This window comes from Strix aluco, chromosome 1, assembly GCF_031877795.1.
Source record: "Strix aluco isolate bStrAlu1 chromosome 1, bStrAlu1.hap1, whole genome shotgun sequence".
Lineage (NCBI taxonomy): Eukaryota > Metazoa > Chordata > Aves > Strigiformes > Strigidae > Strix > Strix aluco.
In genome coordinates, this window is record NC_133931.1 from 85,473,245 (window position 1) to 85,491,674 (window position 18,430).

General features: G+C 38.3%; 1 protein-coding gene across 2 annotated transcripts in view; it reads right to left on the reverse strand.

Annotated features, from left to right (window-relative positions):
* Positions 1 to 18,430, reverse strand: part of CDH12 (cadherin 12) — a 319,865-nt gene that overhangs the window by 19,109 nt on the left and 282,326 nt on the right. For both annotated transcript variants that reach the window (XM_074826484.1, XM_074826478.1), the window contains exon 10: positions 867 to 1,003. In XM_074826484.1, coding sequence (XP_074682585.1) covers positions 867 to 1,003 — 137 coding nt within the window. The remainder of the gene's footprint in view (positions 1 to 866; positions 1,004 to 18,430) is intronic.

Here is an 18,430-nt window from a genome sequence, read left to right on the forward strand (position 1 = left end):
ATTCTTTGCTTTAGAAACTTTCATTTCTGGACATATTAACAATACAGAATGAATAAGAAATACAGCAGGGTCCTGTTCCACAGCTTGTTAACAACAGAAAGACTTCTGTGGCCTTTACACAACCATTAATTGACCTAAAGACTTGTATTCTAAGGGTGGTATATGTCTATGAGAGTTTCAGTTTGACAGGATCATGAAGGAGGAATGCTACACCGAAGGATGGCAATGAAGAAAGCTGCAGCTACATAATACAGCAGAAGAAGGGATGTCTTATAAAATAAAAACTATGTAGGAGAAGACACAAAGACAAGAAATGAAAAAACAAACCCACCACAGGTCATATAGGAAAAGAAAACAAGTGGTTAGGCATAAAGTCTTGGGTAGAGAGAAACACAAGAGCAGAGACACAGCACACAGATTGATTCATTTAGGGCCTTAAATCTTGACTCAATTTCAGTGTATTTTTTTTATGAAAATTGATTGAGTTTTTAAATTTTTCTGCCTTCAAAAAGCAGATTGACACACCTGTTATTTGACTAACATAATTTCATATGGAGTGAATTACAAAACCAGAAATAAGAATTGGGAGGCCTCTATACAGCTCCTCGTGTTCTTCATGCTGACAACATATTTTTCAGCTTCTGAGGGAACTGTGCCTACATGAGGGCTACTAGAAAATCCTTACTATACAGGGATGTTTGAACATCACACTCAGCCTCACAGTGGGTCTGGCAGAATGATATTTATTGAGCCTTCTTAAATAATCTTGGCAATACATGCACTATTCACAGTATATTTATGCCTGAGCACTACACTCTGAAAAAAATACCACATTAGCATATTAATTCATTTTGTGTCATACTTACTAACTTTACTTGCAATTATAGAGAAATTGTACTGTGCTGTGCTTTCTCTGTCCAGTAATTCATTAGTAGCAATGGTTCCTTCAGTAGCATCTATTGTAAAGTAGCTGTCCACATCATTCTTCCAATCAATGAAGTATCTGTATGTGAAAAATATTAAGCAAAGTAGATGCAAATGTGCAGATTGCTCATTTATCATAACAGCAGTCTAGCTAGCTCAAGCTTTGTTATTTTTCTCTTCCCAGCTATTACCATCCTTGCAGGAAGAAGACAATATAGAATGATTTGTTTATTTCTTTTTTGTAGAGTCAGAATGCTCAAGTGAAAATGGGATATAGTAAAAGATTTAGTACTTCTGGTGTTCAGATTATTTGAAAACTTTCAGCTCCCAAGATGTTGATGCACAGCTTCTGTGACCCTGATCACTTACACCAGTCACTTTGGAAAGCAAAGGCTTAGAGGAAGAAAGAGAAAAGATATGTGAAATAGTGCTTAAGGTATGAATAGCGATGAAGAGTGGATCAGATCTGGTCTCTTTACATCCATTTGTAGCTGCAGTAGGCTGGACGTAGCCTCACTGGGGTTGCAAAGAGGTGTCCTAGTGGACATATACAGGTGGTTGGCAGAGTCTACTCAAAGGTCCCTCACCTAAGGAATGTTGGCAGAGTCACAGTACGGGGCATGGAAAAGAGCGTGCTTATTCCCCCACATACATAGGATCAATAAAGGGCTCTTTGCCTTTGGGAAGAATAGGCAACTTTCACTTTCACTGGAGCTGTGAGGAACAGGCAATACCATCATTTTTTTATTCTCCTGAGCCTTTGTTTGTCAGGAAGTATGAACATAGAACAGATTTAAAACTCAGGATGTGTAATTATTTGTATTTTTCCCCAGCAAGAACTTAATAGAAAACAGAGATGCACTTGTAAACATAGCTGCTTAAAAGCAATCTGATAATTATTCCAAACCCATTTCCCTTAAATGCTAATTAACTTGAAAGTCTATTTTCACATTTGATGCTACTGTTTGTAGTCATAACAGAATAATATTTTTTTCTGATGCAGTGCCGCCAGCTACTAATTTCCTTTTCATTGTTAGTCTCTTCATACCTTGATGAAGTTTCTCAAAAACTAGTCAGGATGAAATTGAGAAAGCCATTTGTGAGCAGTAGGCAATAAGGGCAAAATGGCTCTCAACAACAAGTACATTTAGAAGATTATAAAGGCCAGAGGACCATTCCTATGACACCTTATTGCATGTAAACCAGTGAGAATAAGAATAAAAGCTAGTATTTCCTTCTCTGATTAGTGTGATTTATGGAAAGAATATATAGAGAATGTAATGATAAACATTGTGTTTACTGCTGTGGAAGGAAGAAATGGTAGACAGGGATATATAGCATATTCCCAGAGAAAATATCTCAGACTGGGACTCAAGAATGCCAATATCTCAGGAAGACTTGAATAGTAAAAAAATCACAAATAAGGTACCATGCTCCTGATCAAAATCACAAGAAAATTCTATCAGTAGATGAAATAGTTTATTATGATCAATTGACAGGCATCATTACCAGTTCACCACTTTATTTGAAAAGCCTCAGAAATGATTTGCTAAAGGCAGCATGTATCCTTTTACACAGCTGAGCAGGCACATTTTCTTGAATATGAGAATATTGTCTACCCACATTTGTAATTTCAATCTCATTGTTCAAAATTTGGTTGACATAAAAATTATGAAAAATATATAAGCCATTTATTAGAAATATCATTACACTGAGATACTCTTTCAGGAACAGCAAAATTACTCTTTCAGGCTTTGCATGTTTAATAGATTGTAATTTCTTCCAAAATTAAATATGCAGTCACACACAAATAAATGAGATCAAAGCATGAGAAAGTAACTTTGCTTATCTTTCCCCTTAAGAGGATTAGCTTTGTCGAAGTACCCTACACACCACAGTATGAGCCAGAGAAGAAAGTACAGGCCCTAATTCAAAGCACAGTGTAGGTGATAGCCTCCTTCACCAGGAGTTTTTGAAACTATAGAAAACATATCCAGTTTGAACACTGCTGTGTTTGAAGTTCAGTTCAAGCACGAATATTTGTAGGATTAGATTCTGATAGTCTATCTGCAAGCTTTCACACAGGTGATTAACTTCATGCACAAGTCCAGTAGGCCGGCTCCTAAATATAAGTATCAACAGGATCAAAGTCCACAGTAAGTACTGCAAGGCTAGTACTACTCCTGCTGATATTAACGTCAGAATTCCTCTTGGCTTACATGGAAGTGGGATCAGTGGGAGTTGAACAGTTTGATGAAAACAGAACTGTAGCAGTTCTTCCAAATTCATTGTCTTTGCCTGTGACAGCATTGTTAGAATTGTTAGTCTTTTTTTTTTTAACTTTGGCATTATCTTTAAAGACATCCCTTCCTTCTCTCTCCATGTGCTGCATATATAGTAAAATTAGGGGTGGAAGAGCTAGTCATTTCAGCTCCTCTCATCCTAAGAAGCTTTATATTCAATTAGACTACAGAGGGAAGAGGAGTAGGAGGAAGTACTGGAGATATATTGCTCCAAATATATATATTTACAGGAAAAACTGCAAACAAGTCACCATTCTTCCTCCTTTCATTGGTTATCCATGTTCAGTACTCATGAAAACATACCTGGCAGAAGATCCTCTTACAGACAGCTCTTCTGGACATAGTATTGCCCCCAGATACTTCAGTAAATCTGTAAGGCTTAGTAAAAGAATGAATGGGATGGTTTTCAAACGAAAATGGAATATGGCTGCTTTTCAAATGGGAATTTTTGGGACATCCCAAAGGGACGTCACTTCCGGGGGAGGCCTTAAAAGAAATGTAGTTTCCTTTTACAGCCCAAAAGCACTCTTTCATACAGTCTGATGCTCAATGTGAGATTTTTTTGTAAGTAGCACAGCAACAGTTAGTCTAAGACCAACAGTATTGCCTGAGCTCTCTTTTACTTGGAATAATAATTTCAAGAACAGAAGAAATGGAAAAAGGGTCTTCAATCAGAAAAATCAATGACTTTCCAGAGATAAACCCAGATATCTGACATTTCTTGTTAGATTGTGACACAAAGAGGAACACTGGAATACTGGTATTAGGACAGCTATCCAGATCTTCTAGTCATGGTCTAGCAGTTTGAAGCAACTGAGATTGGTTTGTTCAGAGTCCCTGCAAGACAGATCATGGATAACTGCACTAATCCCAAGAGGCAGCTCCCTCCTTGAAAAGTTGGGGATAATTTACTTGTTGACATAGGACACAGCAGTATTATTTTTCAGAAACACCTGAACAGGCCTGCCTGGCAGCTCTGAGTACCAGGACATTGATATATAGTTCATATTCACTGTCAGGGAAGAAACTTTCCTTTATATGCCTCCCTGAATATTATTCCCAGCAGAAGACTGTGTTCCAGATTATATTATTGAAGGCAGGGGGTGTGTGGAATAAGTGTGGAAGGATATACCTTTGCTAACGTTGTCTGAATCTTCTCAAGAATAGGTATATTTGTACATTGAGTAGGATAGAAGAGACAGAATGGAAATATTTGCTTTATAAAATGATATGAGTCAAGTCTGTAGTACTCTCATCCAGAGCATTCACAAAGACACACACTGCCCCCTTAGGAGCTCCAAGAATAATTTGCATTCATTTTGGTTAAATGGTGAGGCTGTCTGTAGATCATGGGGTCTAGTACTCCCCTGAAAGAGAGCTCATGTTTTTTTGAAGAGCGGAGGACAATGGGGAAGACTGTGTCGACTCCAGCTGCAGCACAGAAGATAGAGTGCTTGATGGACCGCTGTTGAATACACGAGTGACAGCAGATCACCCTTGTGAGGATAACAGGAACTCTGAGTCATCAAGCAGACAACTGTAGTTGCTTCAGACTGTTAAACCATGAATAAAAGAACTGGACAGCTGTCCTGCTGCTGCTATGGAAACATGCTTGAGAACATGCTCAGGAGAGACAGGATATGGCAGGATGCTAGGGAGGCTGTTAAGCTCAGGACTTGGGGTGCAGTTTTTGGTCTTAAAAATATGGAGGGCAAGACTTCCCCTGCCTGACACTGATGGCCTTGGGAACAGTGGGGGTCCATCCTCACCAAGAATTTATAAACCTTGCCAAAGTCTTTCTTTGTTGTTCTGTTTTGATAGTGACAGCAGTGGTGACACACTGAAACAGAGGAATCATATAACAGCATGTAACAACTTGCAGCATACTACCACCTTTCTTTTTTCTTTTTCTTTTTTTTTTTTTTTTCTTTTAGCTGATGCTTAAACACAACGCAGAGTGTGCATTTGTGTGTACATGCTTTGGCCCTTAGTGAGGATTTCACCTGCTGCTACCAAACTTGCAGAGGAAGGCATATTGCAGCTTGGACTTAGCTCAAAAAGGGGAGTTTAAGAGAAAGTTATAAGGTCCTTTACAAGGTAATAACCATTTTTTTCTGTTTTCCAAAATTCAACTGAGTATTCTAGTCTTACTAGTATCACCTTGATAATGAATAACCTATACTGTTACAGTTTCATACTCAAATCTCCATTGCATTTCATGTACACACACATACATATACATTTTTCTGTTATTTCCATCAGCTAAAAAACGTTACAGCCACCACTGGTGCTCAGTATCATTTTCTCTTCTCAGCATTCTGTTGATGGGGTTTTACTGCCTCCAAAGAACGGCCACAAAGAACTGGCCTAAGTATTTTGGTGTATGCTCTTCAAGAATATAGTGCCACCTTCTTATGAGTTGTTTGTGATTGATGGGATTATTCTAGTGACAGAAACATTCTCAGGTCTTCTTTTGAAGAGGACGTCATAAATGTAGAGAAAATAAAACCAACAGAAAACCAAGAGGTACCGGAAAAAATTGCCTGTTGCACAATGTTGGCATGGTGAAAGCTGGGTCATATCAAGGTCTAAGTAAGTGCTCTCTGGTGCATTCCTAGTCCAGAGGCACCCCAGTGTATTTATCCTTGCTTGTACTCTCATTTAGCTATCAGCTACATCCATCCATACTGAAAAGCAGCATCCAGGTCTCAGAAAATCTGCTTTGACATCGTTTTAGACTGAAAGGTCTCAGAGACTAATTAAAGGAGCAGAGTTGCAATACCTTGCCCATATGCATGCACACCTACTAAAAAGTAAGAGCACAAGCAGGAACAGTCTTACGTAGCTCTGCTTTATCACTGCCTGTGAGACACATGTGGGGACATATGAATCTGGAGAAAAAATATTTGTTTCTAGAAAGTTTTCTTTCTGATACTGGACCTGAAAGATGAATAGATGGAGCACTTGGTAACATGGCTAAACTCTGACCATCTGAAATGGAATACGCAGTTCTTAAAACCATGCAATTCAAGCCAGGAAATGAGCAAGGTAAAACATATAAAGTGTGTGTATTTTAGAGAAAGAGAAGATTCCTTTAAATCTAGACTGGAAGGATTAAGGCCAAATGCCACAGAAGCAAAACTCTAAAGGATTAACATTAAAGAGTGCTAAAACACAGAAGATAGGTATGGTGCAGTGTTCTGACCTGCCCAAGCTGATGAAAGGAACAGTGAATAAAAGATGCTGTCTTCTACATCCTTTGCCCTGTTTGTATAGTAAGCAGGGTAAGGAAGCATAGATCATACCCTTACAGATGCTGTTAAGCTAAAGGCACTCAGACCAAACTTGCTCCAGCTGCAACAGCATGCGTATAGAAAATCGTCTGAAGGAGTAAAACACATTATTCAATTGGAACTGGCATGAAAATAGAAAGGAATCATCCAATTCAGTGAGCAGTAACACATTTAATATTTAATTAATGGCTTTCCCTTTTATTGTGTTGTTCCACAAATAGGGAACAGTAATTGCAACCAGCCTCCTAAAAGAAGAAAAGAAAGAAAGACCAACAAAAGGTGAGGGGGGAAATTCCTTCAATTTTTATATCTGATATGTCAGCATAAATACCCTTGTCGGTATTTCAATTTCTATTGTGAAGTTGTACCTTAAGCAGACCCAGGTGATGAATCTAAGAAAACCCAAACCACAAATTTTATGTGTACACTCTGAATGATTTGGCTGCCAACCACAGTTTAGAAAGCATCTTATTACTCCAACAGCTTGTCAAACCCAAGCACTGGAATGAAGCATTTCAGATGTAAGAAAATTCCTGACATGATGGGATAAAAAGAAGTATAATTTGTAAGAGAAACTATGCTTTCAACTATGCTTTTCCAACCCACAGTTTTTTCCAACTTCAAGTATGTACTTAATACCTTTCCCTGTAACTGAACCATAATGAAAAGAGGAAAGAACCTTCCTTTCCCTTTCTTTAGTTTCTTGACTGGATGGGCTCTTTTTAAGTTTAATTTCATTGAAGGTCCTCTTCCATTGGGTCACCAGTCCCTTCTGATCTTCCCCAAGCACTGCATCCTTGCCCAGCCACTCTGGAAAGCACCAACGGCTGCTCAGTGGTGGGAGGAGGAGGTACCTGCAGCTCTCAGGTGGGCTAAGGCACCTCTGAGAGTGCTTGTGTCACCCTGCAGACACCTGAGGAGATGGTTGTGATGCAGGTGTCCATTTAGGCAACTCAGGCAACTGAGATAAAGGCTTTCTCAGTCCAGGCTGAAACATTGGTGTATTTTGGTGCTTGAAATTGGTTTAATATTCCCTGCTTGAGAGGTTTCAGATTGACTGCTTTAAGAGAATTGCTACTGAAAGTAGTTCTGTTGATAAGGAGCAAATGAGCAATATGTGTGAAATGTTAATATATGTAAATTAGCAACTCTGGACTATGAATCTTAAATGATTAATGGTATAAAAGAATTTACAGAAACACAGACCTTTTCTGCTTTGAGGGGGAATGATCATGTGAAGAATGGGAACAACAACCATAAGACAAAGTTAACACAGATCTTCAAAGGGGAAAATGAGAACTGTCCTGGTAATTTCTCTCCTGTAACTGAAGGCTCCATTTTATATCATGTAAAATATCAAATCTGTAAGCCAAGATCCTCAGAGATAGCTAAGCGACTGACTTCAGAAGATATGGGCTTAAGTGATTCCTCTTTTTCTTATTACTTGGTGCCTCACTGCAAGGAATATCCTCAAGTTAAAAAAGGCAGTGGCAATATGAGCTCAGCACAACTGGAAATTAGGCATGTGAAGTTTAATAGCTTCTGATCATTGTGCCTTCTTGCAGAATAAACATTACCTCAAAAATACCTGTTGATTTTTGTAGTTTGAGAGGGACAAATGACCTGGTTGATAAAGGTGCTTTATAAAAATATCTCAACTTTTTTCAACTCATACTTTGCTGATGTAAAGCACATTCCTAACTCTGGTACCTAGTGAGATAGAACACTGCTTTTGGGGAGAAAAATGTTGCAAAGAAAAGTGAGGGATGAAATAATAATTTTCTGTAATCTGATAGATCACTGTTTGTGTATGTGACTTTAAATTGTTTAAACTGTATTCACTTGTAAATTTTATTTAAATATTGAACTACAAATAAATGAAAATTCAGAGTTCATGCCAACTTAGGACAGTTAAATACCACCATCATATCAGAAATAATAGATGGGAACTTAAAAAATTGGAAACATAAATGAAAGATAATAAGATACAGTTGGGAATTGTGATCAGTTAGGATTTTTTGTAGTTCCAATACATATATAATTAAATAGATGAAAGAAACATTAAAGCAGGAGTACCAAAAGGGGTGAGAGACTGGAAGAATATAAATGAGACTTTAGGTGTGATTTGACTACCTGAAAGTCCAAAGGAATTTTCATGAGTAGAATAAACATGTGCTGTGGCTGGAAGGTAATAGAGCTCTGCATGTAACTAAGTGTCTAGAAAATTACACCTCTACAACAGAATTTTATCCTGAGCATCATGTCACTAGGTATATATTAACAAATTGGAGGGACATTAGAGAAGAGCAAGGAAAGCTGTCTTGGGTCTAGGCATTCTGAGTTATAAGTAAAGATTAAAAGTACTAAAATACAGTAATATATTACTACAATACTACTACAATATAGTTTGGATAAGACATGAAAAAAAGGGAGACATGATTATGGTCTACAGACAGCTGAAGGGCTTAAACACCAAGAAAGGAAAGGTATTATTTTGTTCAGCACAGAGAAGCAGAATTAAGAAAGGGAAAATTTATGTTATGCAGCAAAATCTTTCTGGCAGTAATGTATATTATGCTGCACACAAGAGGAATGATATGGGTTCTGTCACTTAGTACTACAAAGCTAAGCTGGGTAAAGTAATGAAGACTGTGCAGTAAGGGAAATTTCTAGAAAAATGGACTGAATAATCCTATTAGTCCCTCTAATGCTAAACTCTGATACATAACAGGAAACAGTATCATCATGCTTAACATAGTTACAAATCTGCTCTAAGATGTAGTTCCAAATATTTTAAAATATAACCATAAAAGGGTTTTTTTAAGATTGCAGTTATTAAAAAGTAGAAAAACAGAAAAATCACTCCTACAATGCGAAACAAGAAATTCAGACTTCAAACCTGAGATTAAAATGATGGAGAATGTAATGTGCTGAAGAATGCAAAAAATTTTGTGTCCTCCAAAATTCCATCCTGTCACTGAAATTTCCTTCCTGCAGTCCTTTAGATGATCCATTCACTGAGTTATTGTTGTGTAAAAGTCAAAAAATCGTCACCATGTATACATACCTACATATTTGAAACACTAAGTCAATTCTTTATTGTTCTCAAATGTAAGTGCTGAACTTTTCTGCTGATTACTGGAAGTATCTTCCATTCCAGTTAAGACTGAAGACTGATTGCCATAATTTTGCTAAGGGCGTAATCAAGAATTTTTAAAATGAGCCCCTGTAGACCATGCATGCCTAGAGAAGCCATTAAGTTCAAACAAGTATAATTAGATGTAACAAAACATTTTATATTCCTGTGCTAAATGATACAGTCATCTGAGTTATCTGCTTTTAGGGATAAATAGGATAGATTTCCAAAGTCTTCCTCAGGGCTGCAGCACTTGAATCAGTATTAAGTTACTTTAGTTTCTTTTTCATTAAAGATTACCCTTGATTCTGAGTCTTGTGGTTTTCTATTAACTTAAAAATGCTGTCTCATAAGGTTTTATAAGAGCAGCAATGGTGAATATCCTTTTTTCTCCTCTGTGCAGCATGATAATATGAAATAAAGTGTAATGCCTAACAGTAGCAGACAATAGTCTGCGTATCATTCATGTTGTCCTGTGTTAATATAACCACAAGGTTCCCTCTCATATTTTTTAAGTGCCCTTTACACTGTCCAACCCAGCAATCGTTGTGCTGTATACATACAAAGTATTATATATAAAATAGTAGATATATTTAATAAAATAAAAATACTTTTTTTAATAAAACTCTGTTAATATCAAAAGGATTTTTGAAAATAAATTTCTTAATATAATGAAAAGAAATAGGACCTCTCTTGTGCAGAACTCCTAGTTTTAATATCCTGGATTTAATAATGTGATATTCTCCTTGGAGGAAGTAAATCCAGTCAATTTTATCTACTTTCACAAAAAAACCATAATCGGATATATTCATAGTAAGAGTTATTAGAAAAATCCAATGCTAATAATAGCAAATTAACATTTGAAGTTTTGCTGTAAAATTTTCCTGTCATTAACTGAAAAATGTAAAGGACATGGTAATGTTCCAAAGTGGCAGATGCTGTTCTGCTAGGTTGCCTTTTTTTGTTTATATGTTTAAATAATTTATTAAGCCACCTCCCTTAATGGGAGCAGAAGCTTTCTGTACCTTTGCTGAATATCTTCAGGACACTGCTGAGGCATTAAGAGGTCAAACCACAGAAACCCTGACTGGTTTGCTGTCAGATCTTATCCTTTGGGTAATCCTGGGGATGCCAGCTAGATCCCAGAAGAACCCTACCCATGTAGATACATAATAATCTCAATACTTAATTCTATTTTTTTTTCTTCAGGGGGATAGTAGGAATGAAAGAAAAAAAGCCCAACAAACAAACAAACAACAAACTCCAGTTGAAATGTGAAAAGGAACCAGCACTGCCATTCACTACTATCTAAACATTGTCACTAAATCTTAACATAACATCTCTCCTAAGTGCCGGTCTGACAGAATCACAGAAGGGCTTCTGCTGCTGTTCCAAGTTAAGTGGTTAGCTCCTACCTTCACCTTCCTCCCTGCTTCCAGTGAGTATTAGTTCTACAGTTCTCCTACATGCAATTTCCTTTTAAAATAAAATGGACCAGTTTGTAAAGAAATAGTTTGGTTTCAGCTGGCTTCTAATCTAACCTGTTTCACAAATTGGGTTAATGTGCAGTTGGAGTTGCAAAACTGATGCTGATAACCCTCTCATGGGTGATGCCTTGAAATGAACATCTCAAGGCTGCATATTCAGATGCAGACAAAAGATAAGCAGCCAATGTAGTTGGTCTAGCTTGCTGTAAGTGCCTTTACTGCCATTTAATAACAAAAACAGCAAGGTGAGTGTAGGTGGAAAGGTCTTAGTGGCACTGCTTTGTTCAGAGGTAGTAAAAACTAGAGCTGCCTGTGTGGGTGATGCATATCTTTCATATTATACTACATCATACTTACCACACCTAAAAATAAATACACCCTCCCAATTTACTGACATATTAAAATATTTCTGACAGTTTTACCATGACTTTTCTTTCATCATTCTACTCAAAATGCCATATTTCTTTATGATTTTCCAGAGATTTTCAAAGGTGCTTGGCAGTGATGTAAAGCTGTTATAATAGTCCAAGCTGAGTGTTTTTGAAGAGCCCACTGAAGTAATGTATCTGCTTTTTTGGGGGAAGGATAGCTCTGTATTTGTTAAAATATTTTGGCTTAAAAAGCAGAGAATTTTTGGATTATTTTGATAGAAACTCAAATAAGTTGTTGTACTTCTCTGTCCCCTTTTCCAAAGGCCTTCAGCAGTATAATTTCTCAGACTGATATCCTGTGAGCTGTACTGCAGCCTTCCCAGAATAAACCATGTCTGCTGCACATCAGGTAGTGATGCTTTAGAGAAGGACAGATGGAATTGCTACAGTTTGGGAAAAAGAGCAAACACTTCTTGTCAGAATGTCCCATGCCTAGCATTTTCATGTCTTTCATATAACGCATTATCTTCCACAAAAAAAAATAACACAGTTTGTGTCTTCTGCGTACTACATGACTGAGTTCACAGTCCTTCACACATAGCTGCATATATCTGTGTTTTTATCAGGAGTGTGAAGGATTAGTGATTTTAGCAGTCAGTAGTTTACCTGATCTGGAATGAGTAGTATCAATGCAAACAAATTATACTTTGCTCCTTTAGAGAAAATTGACTATTATGCAGAATTAATTGACAGGGAAGAAGTGGCTGCAGGCAGCCAGACTCTAATGATGGGGCAGAATCAAGCGAGGGAAGCTGTTAAACTTTTCATAAGCCTTATAAATCTTACATAAGAATTTTAGTAAAACACACTAGGCAAAATAGGAAATAAAACATGCTGCAGTTCAGTTATCAGCACTTGTGAGCTGCCAGCTCTGCCTGCCTAAAGATTTCCTTCCCCCTCTCTCTTTAAAGATTTTATTCATTTGTTTATCCAGCCCTTCAGTCAGCTCCAGTGTCTGCTCTGCATTTCTCATTACCAGCTGAGTATCTTATCAAAAGCCATTGTCATTTGGAAAATGCATTGTTTTTACTCAGTTTTAACATCATTTTTCCTGCCTTATTGAGCAGACAGAATTGTGAGACAGCCAGGCAGAGGGAAAGCTTTGTCCTGTAGTTTAATTAAGTCTCAGCTGTTTGGACTGTGAGCAGCAGTAGAAGGCATGTTGACTTAACACCCTCACTCCAGGTTTAGCTGTCAATATTGCTATGGTGAGAAAGCAGTAGAGCACTTTCTCTACTAGCACTACAAATTATAGGCCCTGATCACCATTTCATCCTGATTTTGAAATTTGTACATTTGCCCTCTGCACTGCTGCCCATGGTCTGTTCTTTCCACCTTAATCCTGCCCATAGCATGAAGGACCCACCACTTGCATTCACCGAGGCACCCAGGCACTGGAGGGTACATCTCACATTTGGTGAAGAGGAGAGCAGGGTGGTCATCTGGATGTGTATCTGTATCTCTATCAATGGCACAGTGAGTATAGAAAGACAAGAAGCAAATGAGTCTGAGTGGACCCCTCCCAACTCTTAAGAAAGCCGAGAGGGGGAAATCGGCTGCTATGTCTCTGTCTGATACTTAGCCTCAGTAGAAATTATTTGAAGTTATTTTGTACTTGGGTGCATCAGATCTAAATAGCACAGGATAAGGCAGAGATGCTTCCTGGGCCTCTGTTCCCATGCCTGGCCTGAAATGCTTTATCTTACAAAGTGCTAACGCAGTAAGTAGCATAGCTGCTATAGAGGAGAGCAGGCCTAGTGGCATAAATTCAACAGGAATAATCTTTGATTGCTTTGCTTTTGTATCATGTAAATATTAGCTCTGTTCTATATCTTTTGGATACTAAAATCTGAACAAATCTCTCATTTTTCCCCAGAAAAAGCTGAAGTAAAATGCCAATGCTGAGACAATCAAAGAAAAAACAAACAGCAGCAATCATGTTGACTCTAGAGAAAACTGCAGCACACAGTAGAGGATTTATAGCTTACTTAGATCATCAGCTGGGACTCACTTGGACTGTCAGCTGGATCTGCAAGAGGCAACACTCAGTGAACTCAGGAATTGGAGGCTGCAGTGTTGCATTGAAGCTGGTTTGGTGAAGTGCTCATAAAGTAAAAGATTATTCAGGATAGCTCTGACACTGCAGGAGTTGTTGCATTTTCCTTTTTTGTTTCTCCTCCTCAATCCTCTGCATGTATAAAGGAACCCAGATTCTGCAGACATCAGTGAAAGTATGGAGTCACCTTTTCAAAGGTTTACAAATTTCATGAGGGTCCGAGGCAAAAGTTGATGGATAAGCACCTCCTTGCTCTCCCTTACATGTTGATGGTCTGGCCTGAATCAAGTCAGGTCCCATCATTTGCCTCTAAAAGTGGTTCTTCTCTCATCCTACCTGAGCTGGCATTTCTGTGCTGTGTTTCCTCCACACTATTTTCAGATTTACTGCCTAAAATAATCTGTTACTATAGATCTGTAGACTTATTATTTCCATGAATGCTGACAACAGTATTTTTAACTATTTTCCTTTGTGTTTGCACATACTCAACCTCGGCATTGTATTTGTATTATCTTTGTTCCTTTTTCACATCCAGCCACCTTAGATGATTCTGTGCCATTATTTGCCACACTCTCTGATCCAGCTTAGAAGAGATGGAAGTCACAGAATCACAGAAGGGTTGAGGTTAGAAGGGACCTCTGGAAGTCATCTGGTCCAAACTCCCTGCTCAAGCTCGGCCACCTAGAGCCAGTTGCCCAGGACCTTGTCTAGATGGTTTTTTAATATCTCCACGGAGGGAGACTCCACAACCTCCTTGGGCAACCTGTGCCCATGCTCAGTCACTCTCACAGTTAATAGTATGTTTCCTGATGTTCAGAGGGAACCTCCTGTGTTTCAGTTTGTGCCTCTGGTCCTGCCACTGGGCACCACCGAGAAGAGCCAGGCTCTGTCCTCTTTGCACCCTCCATTTGGGTATTTATATGTATTGTTAAGACCCTCCTGAACCTTCTCTTCTCCAGGCTGAACAGTCCCAGCTCTCAGACTTTCCTCATAGAGAGGATACTCCAGTTTCTTCATCATCTTTGTCTCCTTTTGCTGGACTCCAGTATGTCCATGTCTCTCTTGTACTGAGGAACCCAGAACTGGACACAATAAAAGCAGAAGTATCTGAAATCTGTCTGCATCTACAGTCAGGATGTGATTGAAACTTCCAAACACATAGATCCCCAAAAGTGTATAACTCTCAAAAACCCTGCTGCTCAAACTACATTAAAAAACCTGAAAGCAAAAAAGTGTTACCAAATATATAAGAAACTCTATATGTAATCATAAATATTTAAACATAATAATAAATTTGACTATTTTGGGGCAGGAAAGTAAAGTCAATGTTTACAAACAGACCTAAAGGAGAAATTCAGATTGAAAGGAATCTGACTAGGTTGTGATGGTTAAAATAGTTATTCTGGAAAAAGATACAAGATCTTTAATTTAAAATGTTGGGAATATACTAGGAAGATGGTTTCAGGTTTGACTTTGTGCAGAATAACCAACTAACATGCTTCCCCATAGCACATAACTTTTTCTTAGTGATTGCTTTAAGTCCTGACCCTTTGTAATTCTCTTAGTGTCAAGCCCTGAGAGGTTCACAGATTGAGGTGATATGGCTGTAGCCATTAAACCTCTGTTTTAATCTCACAATTGCTTTCTAGAACGTTTGAGAAATCCATTGCTGGAGAAATTTGGAATAAGAGCCCTTCATCAAAAATCAGGAGGACTATTATTTGAGCTAAAGTAAAATTACAGTGTATGCCTCTGGGATGCGAACTGGCTTTGTAAAAATCACATCACCAGGTGGTACAAGTGCTGTGAAGTAAACTAGAACTATTATGATCATATTGTTCCCTTCCCCTCACTCTGGCTTCTTAGCTATTCTCAATTAATTTAAAAGCTTTCCCTGCCAAGTTGTTCTTTTCTGCCTTGAAGCTGAATGCACACTTCTTAATTTTCAGCATCCACTTCCCTCACAAACAGGTCATTCACTGAAAGCTGTAGTCCATAATCTTCTTGGACCTACACATACTTTTAGCTCTAAACTCCCGACTGACATTTTATAGCTTAATATGATTGCATGTACCAACTGAAGATCACTTGCTGTTTTTCACAAGCATCAGTAAGTTTATGAATTACTGACTGTAAATAAAGGTTACTGGCCTCTCTTAGTTTTAAACTTTGTTTTCAGTTGCTTTTGATTTGCTGGACTTGGGAAATAATATTTCATGCTGCAGGTGCTTCCAGGAGTCAATCTAGGAAAATTTATGCATGACAAATAAATCCTAGCAAACTTTTATTTGGGAAGGTCTGACTTTCCTCTAGCACAGGCTTTCTGAGTTGTGCCAGAAAGTACTCACCCTTGCTCCATGTTCCTGCCAGTCCTGCAAAAACCCACACAGATCAAAAAGTCAGTCTGCATGTGCTCCAAACTGACAAAGAAGGTTTTTTTCAGCTCAAGCCTCTGGCTGTTTCCAGTGAACATGTTGCAGCATCACAGAGGGCTAATGAGTGACAGCACATTTACATTCCCCACCAAAGAATAGTGTGTGATCCCTTCAGCCTTAAATATATAGATTTAAGATTAAGGTTAAAACAAATCTGCACTTTTTTTGTAGTGGCTACTTGTAGTAGCTCCAAGCTGATCACTGGAACTGAGGTTCCAGAGCTCTTGAATTAATACAACTGAGTCACTTATCAGCTGAGCTCTGGTAACTGTCTGCTTGTGTGCACCCAATCCACTGCAAATGTGAAAAAAAAACCATATTAAATTAAACTACCATGAAGGGGATTACCATAATAATTTGTTATACACATCTTGCCTCACAGTAAAGGTAAAGCAGAGAGATACAGTCAGTTGCTGTGACTCTGCTGAAGAGCAGGAATTCATTAAGATGCAAGAAAACAGTTCCTTTTGAAAGTCAGTTTATACACAGAAGAGAAAGATTTTTCTGCCTTGTGTTTGAAGACAAGTCACCTTTCTATTCAGTGTCTTAAAACCACTGGTTGCTGAGGAAGAAGACAGCTCATTTAAACCTAGACAATGACAAAGCAGTAGATGGGATCATATGGGGAGGAACTTACAGGAAGAGGACGATGTAGTGGAGGATGTGATTGTCTGAGGTCATGAAGACAAAGTCTAGGAACCAGAGAAAAAAACAGAGGAAGAGTCAGAATATTGAGGAGATATAGGAGGATGAAGTAGAAGTTTGTTACCCTGTATCATTTCCAGCATTGTTGGAAGGTAGGTAGACGGGAATGTTGTTGTGTATGTGGTAGCTGAGTGTTCACTGAGCCAAATGAGACTGGAATTGAAGAGGCTGGTGGGGAAAGAGCAGATGTGTCGGCCAAATATACCTGTTGAGATTCAGAGAAAATGTTGGGATAGAAACCCAGTTTCTATAGTTCTAGAAAGAAGATCTGGAACAAAGAGAAAAAATACATCAAGCCACTGAGATCAAAAATTATGTCTGTCATCAGCAGAAGAAAGGAAGCCAGTAGAGCAGGACACAAATGAAGCTAATGGGATGTGGTTCAGGAGGAAAAAGGCAGAAACCAACTGTGGGAGAAAGAAAGATGGACTGTAAAATGGGAAACTGGTGTTAGACTGCCAGAGCATAGGAGATCTAAGAAAACAGTGGGCTAGTAGGAGAACTGAAAAAGATAGCAAGAGATCTGCAGCAGGAACTGAGAAGTACTAGTGCAGAGATTTGAACTGGTTAGCCTGGATAAATTAGAACTTGGAACAGAGGACTTAAAAGTGGTCGAGGAGACTGGGACTTCAGTAAAAGGCAAAGGATGGAGTAGAGCTAAAATTGCAACAGAAACAGACAGGAGGTAACAGAGCAAGAAGTGTGCAAAACTCACCAGAGCAGCTAAAAAGGAATCAGTTCCTGAGTCTGGCCATCTTTTATCTGTGCAAAACCAACTGGCTAAGCATCTAGTTCCCCTCCAGCATGATACCATACAGAGAAAAATAGCTATCACTTAATCTGTTATTAAATGAAGAGGCTTGGGGTGCTGGAACTAGATGTCCCAGTCTTTCTATGTATGTATGTAACTATAAGATACATTTTGATGTCATAGGATGGGTCTTTTCTTTTTGATGAAAAAGCAAATTCAAAAAGTGTATGCACAAAAAAAGTCAGAAGAATTATGGAATTGGAAGGTTAAACAATTTCCTGTTACATAAGTAACTTTAATTCATCTTGTTTATGCTTGTACATTAAGTTTAAGAATTCAGGAAGAAACCTACTATTTGTATTTTCTTGACCTTTACATGACAAAGTATTGCACTGGGAAAACACAACCTATCCATAAAAGTTTCTGGACCACTGTGAACTAGTTAGGAAAATAAATAAGGCTTTTCCTTTGGAAGTACATGCAGGGAATAGAGTCTTGTCCCCAGGATACTGAGGGCAGGATTGACCTGTGACTAGTACATGACTTTTTTCTTTCTTTAATACCAGTTTCGTGACTCTGGACTTGGACAGGAAAATGCACAGTCCCCACAGCTTTTCTGCTTTGAGTGGTACTTGCAGTTCATAAGGCAAAACTACGGAGTCAAGCAGAGAAGATCTGAAGGGCACTGTTGTAGCACGGAATATGAAACTCATTGTAATTGGAGTCATATCTGGGATTCACATCAGGGACAATAATCCTTTCATGCTTTATGACAGAAGATCATCTTCAAGGAAATCTGACAGCTTCAAAGTTGTCAGTGCAAAGTTGTTGAACTTCAGACACAGGGTTACATAAACTCACTATTCTAGAAAGTACTGCAGATAACTCAGTCTTGCCATCCATTTGCAC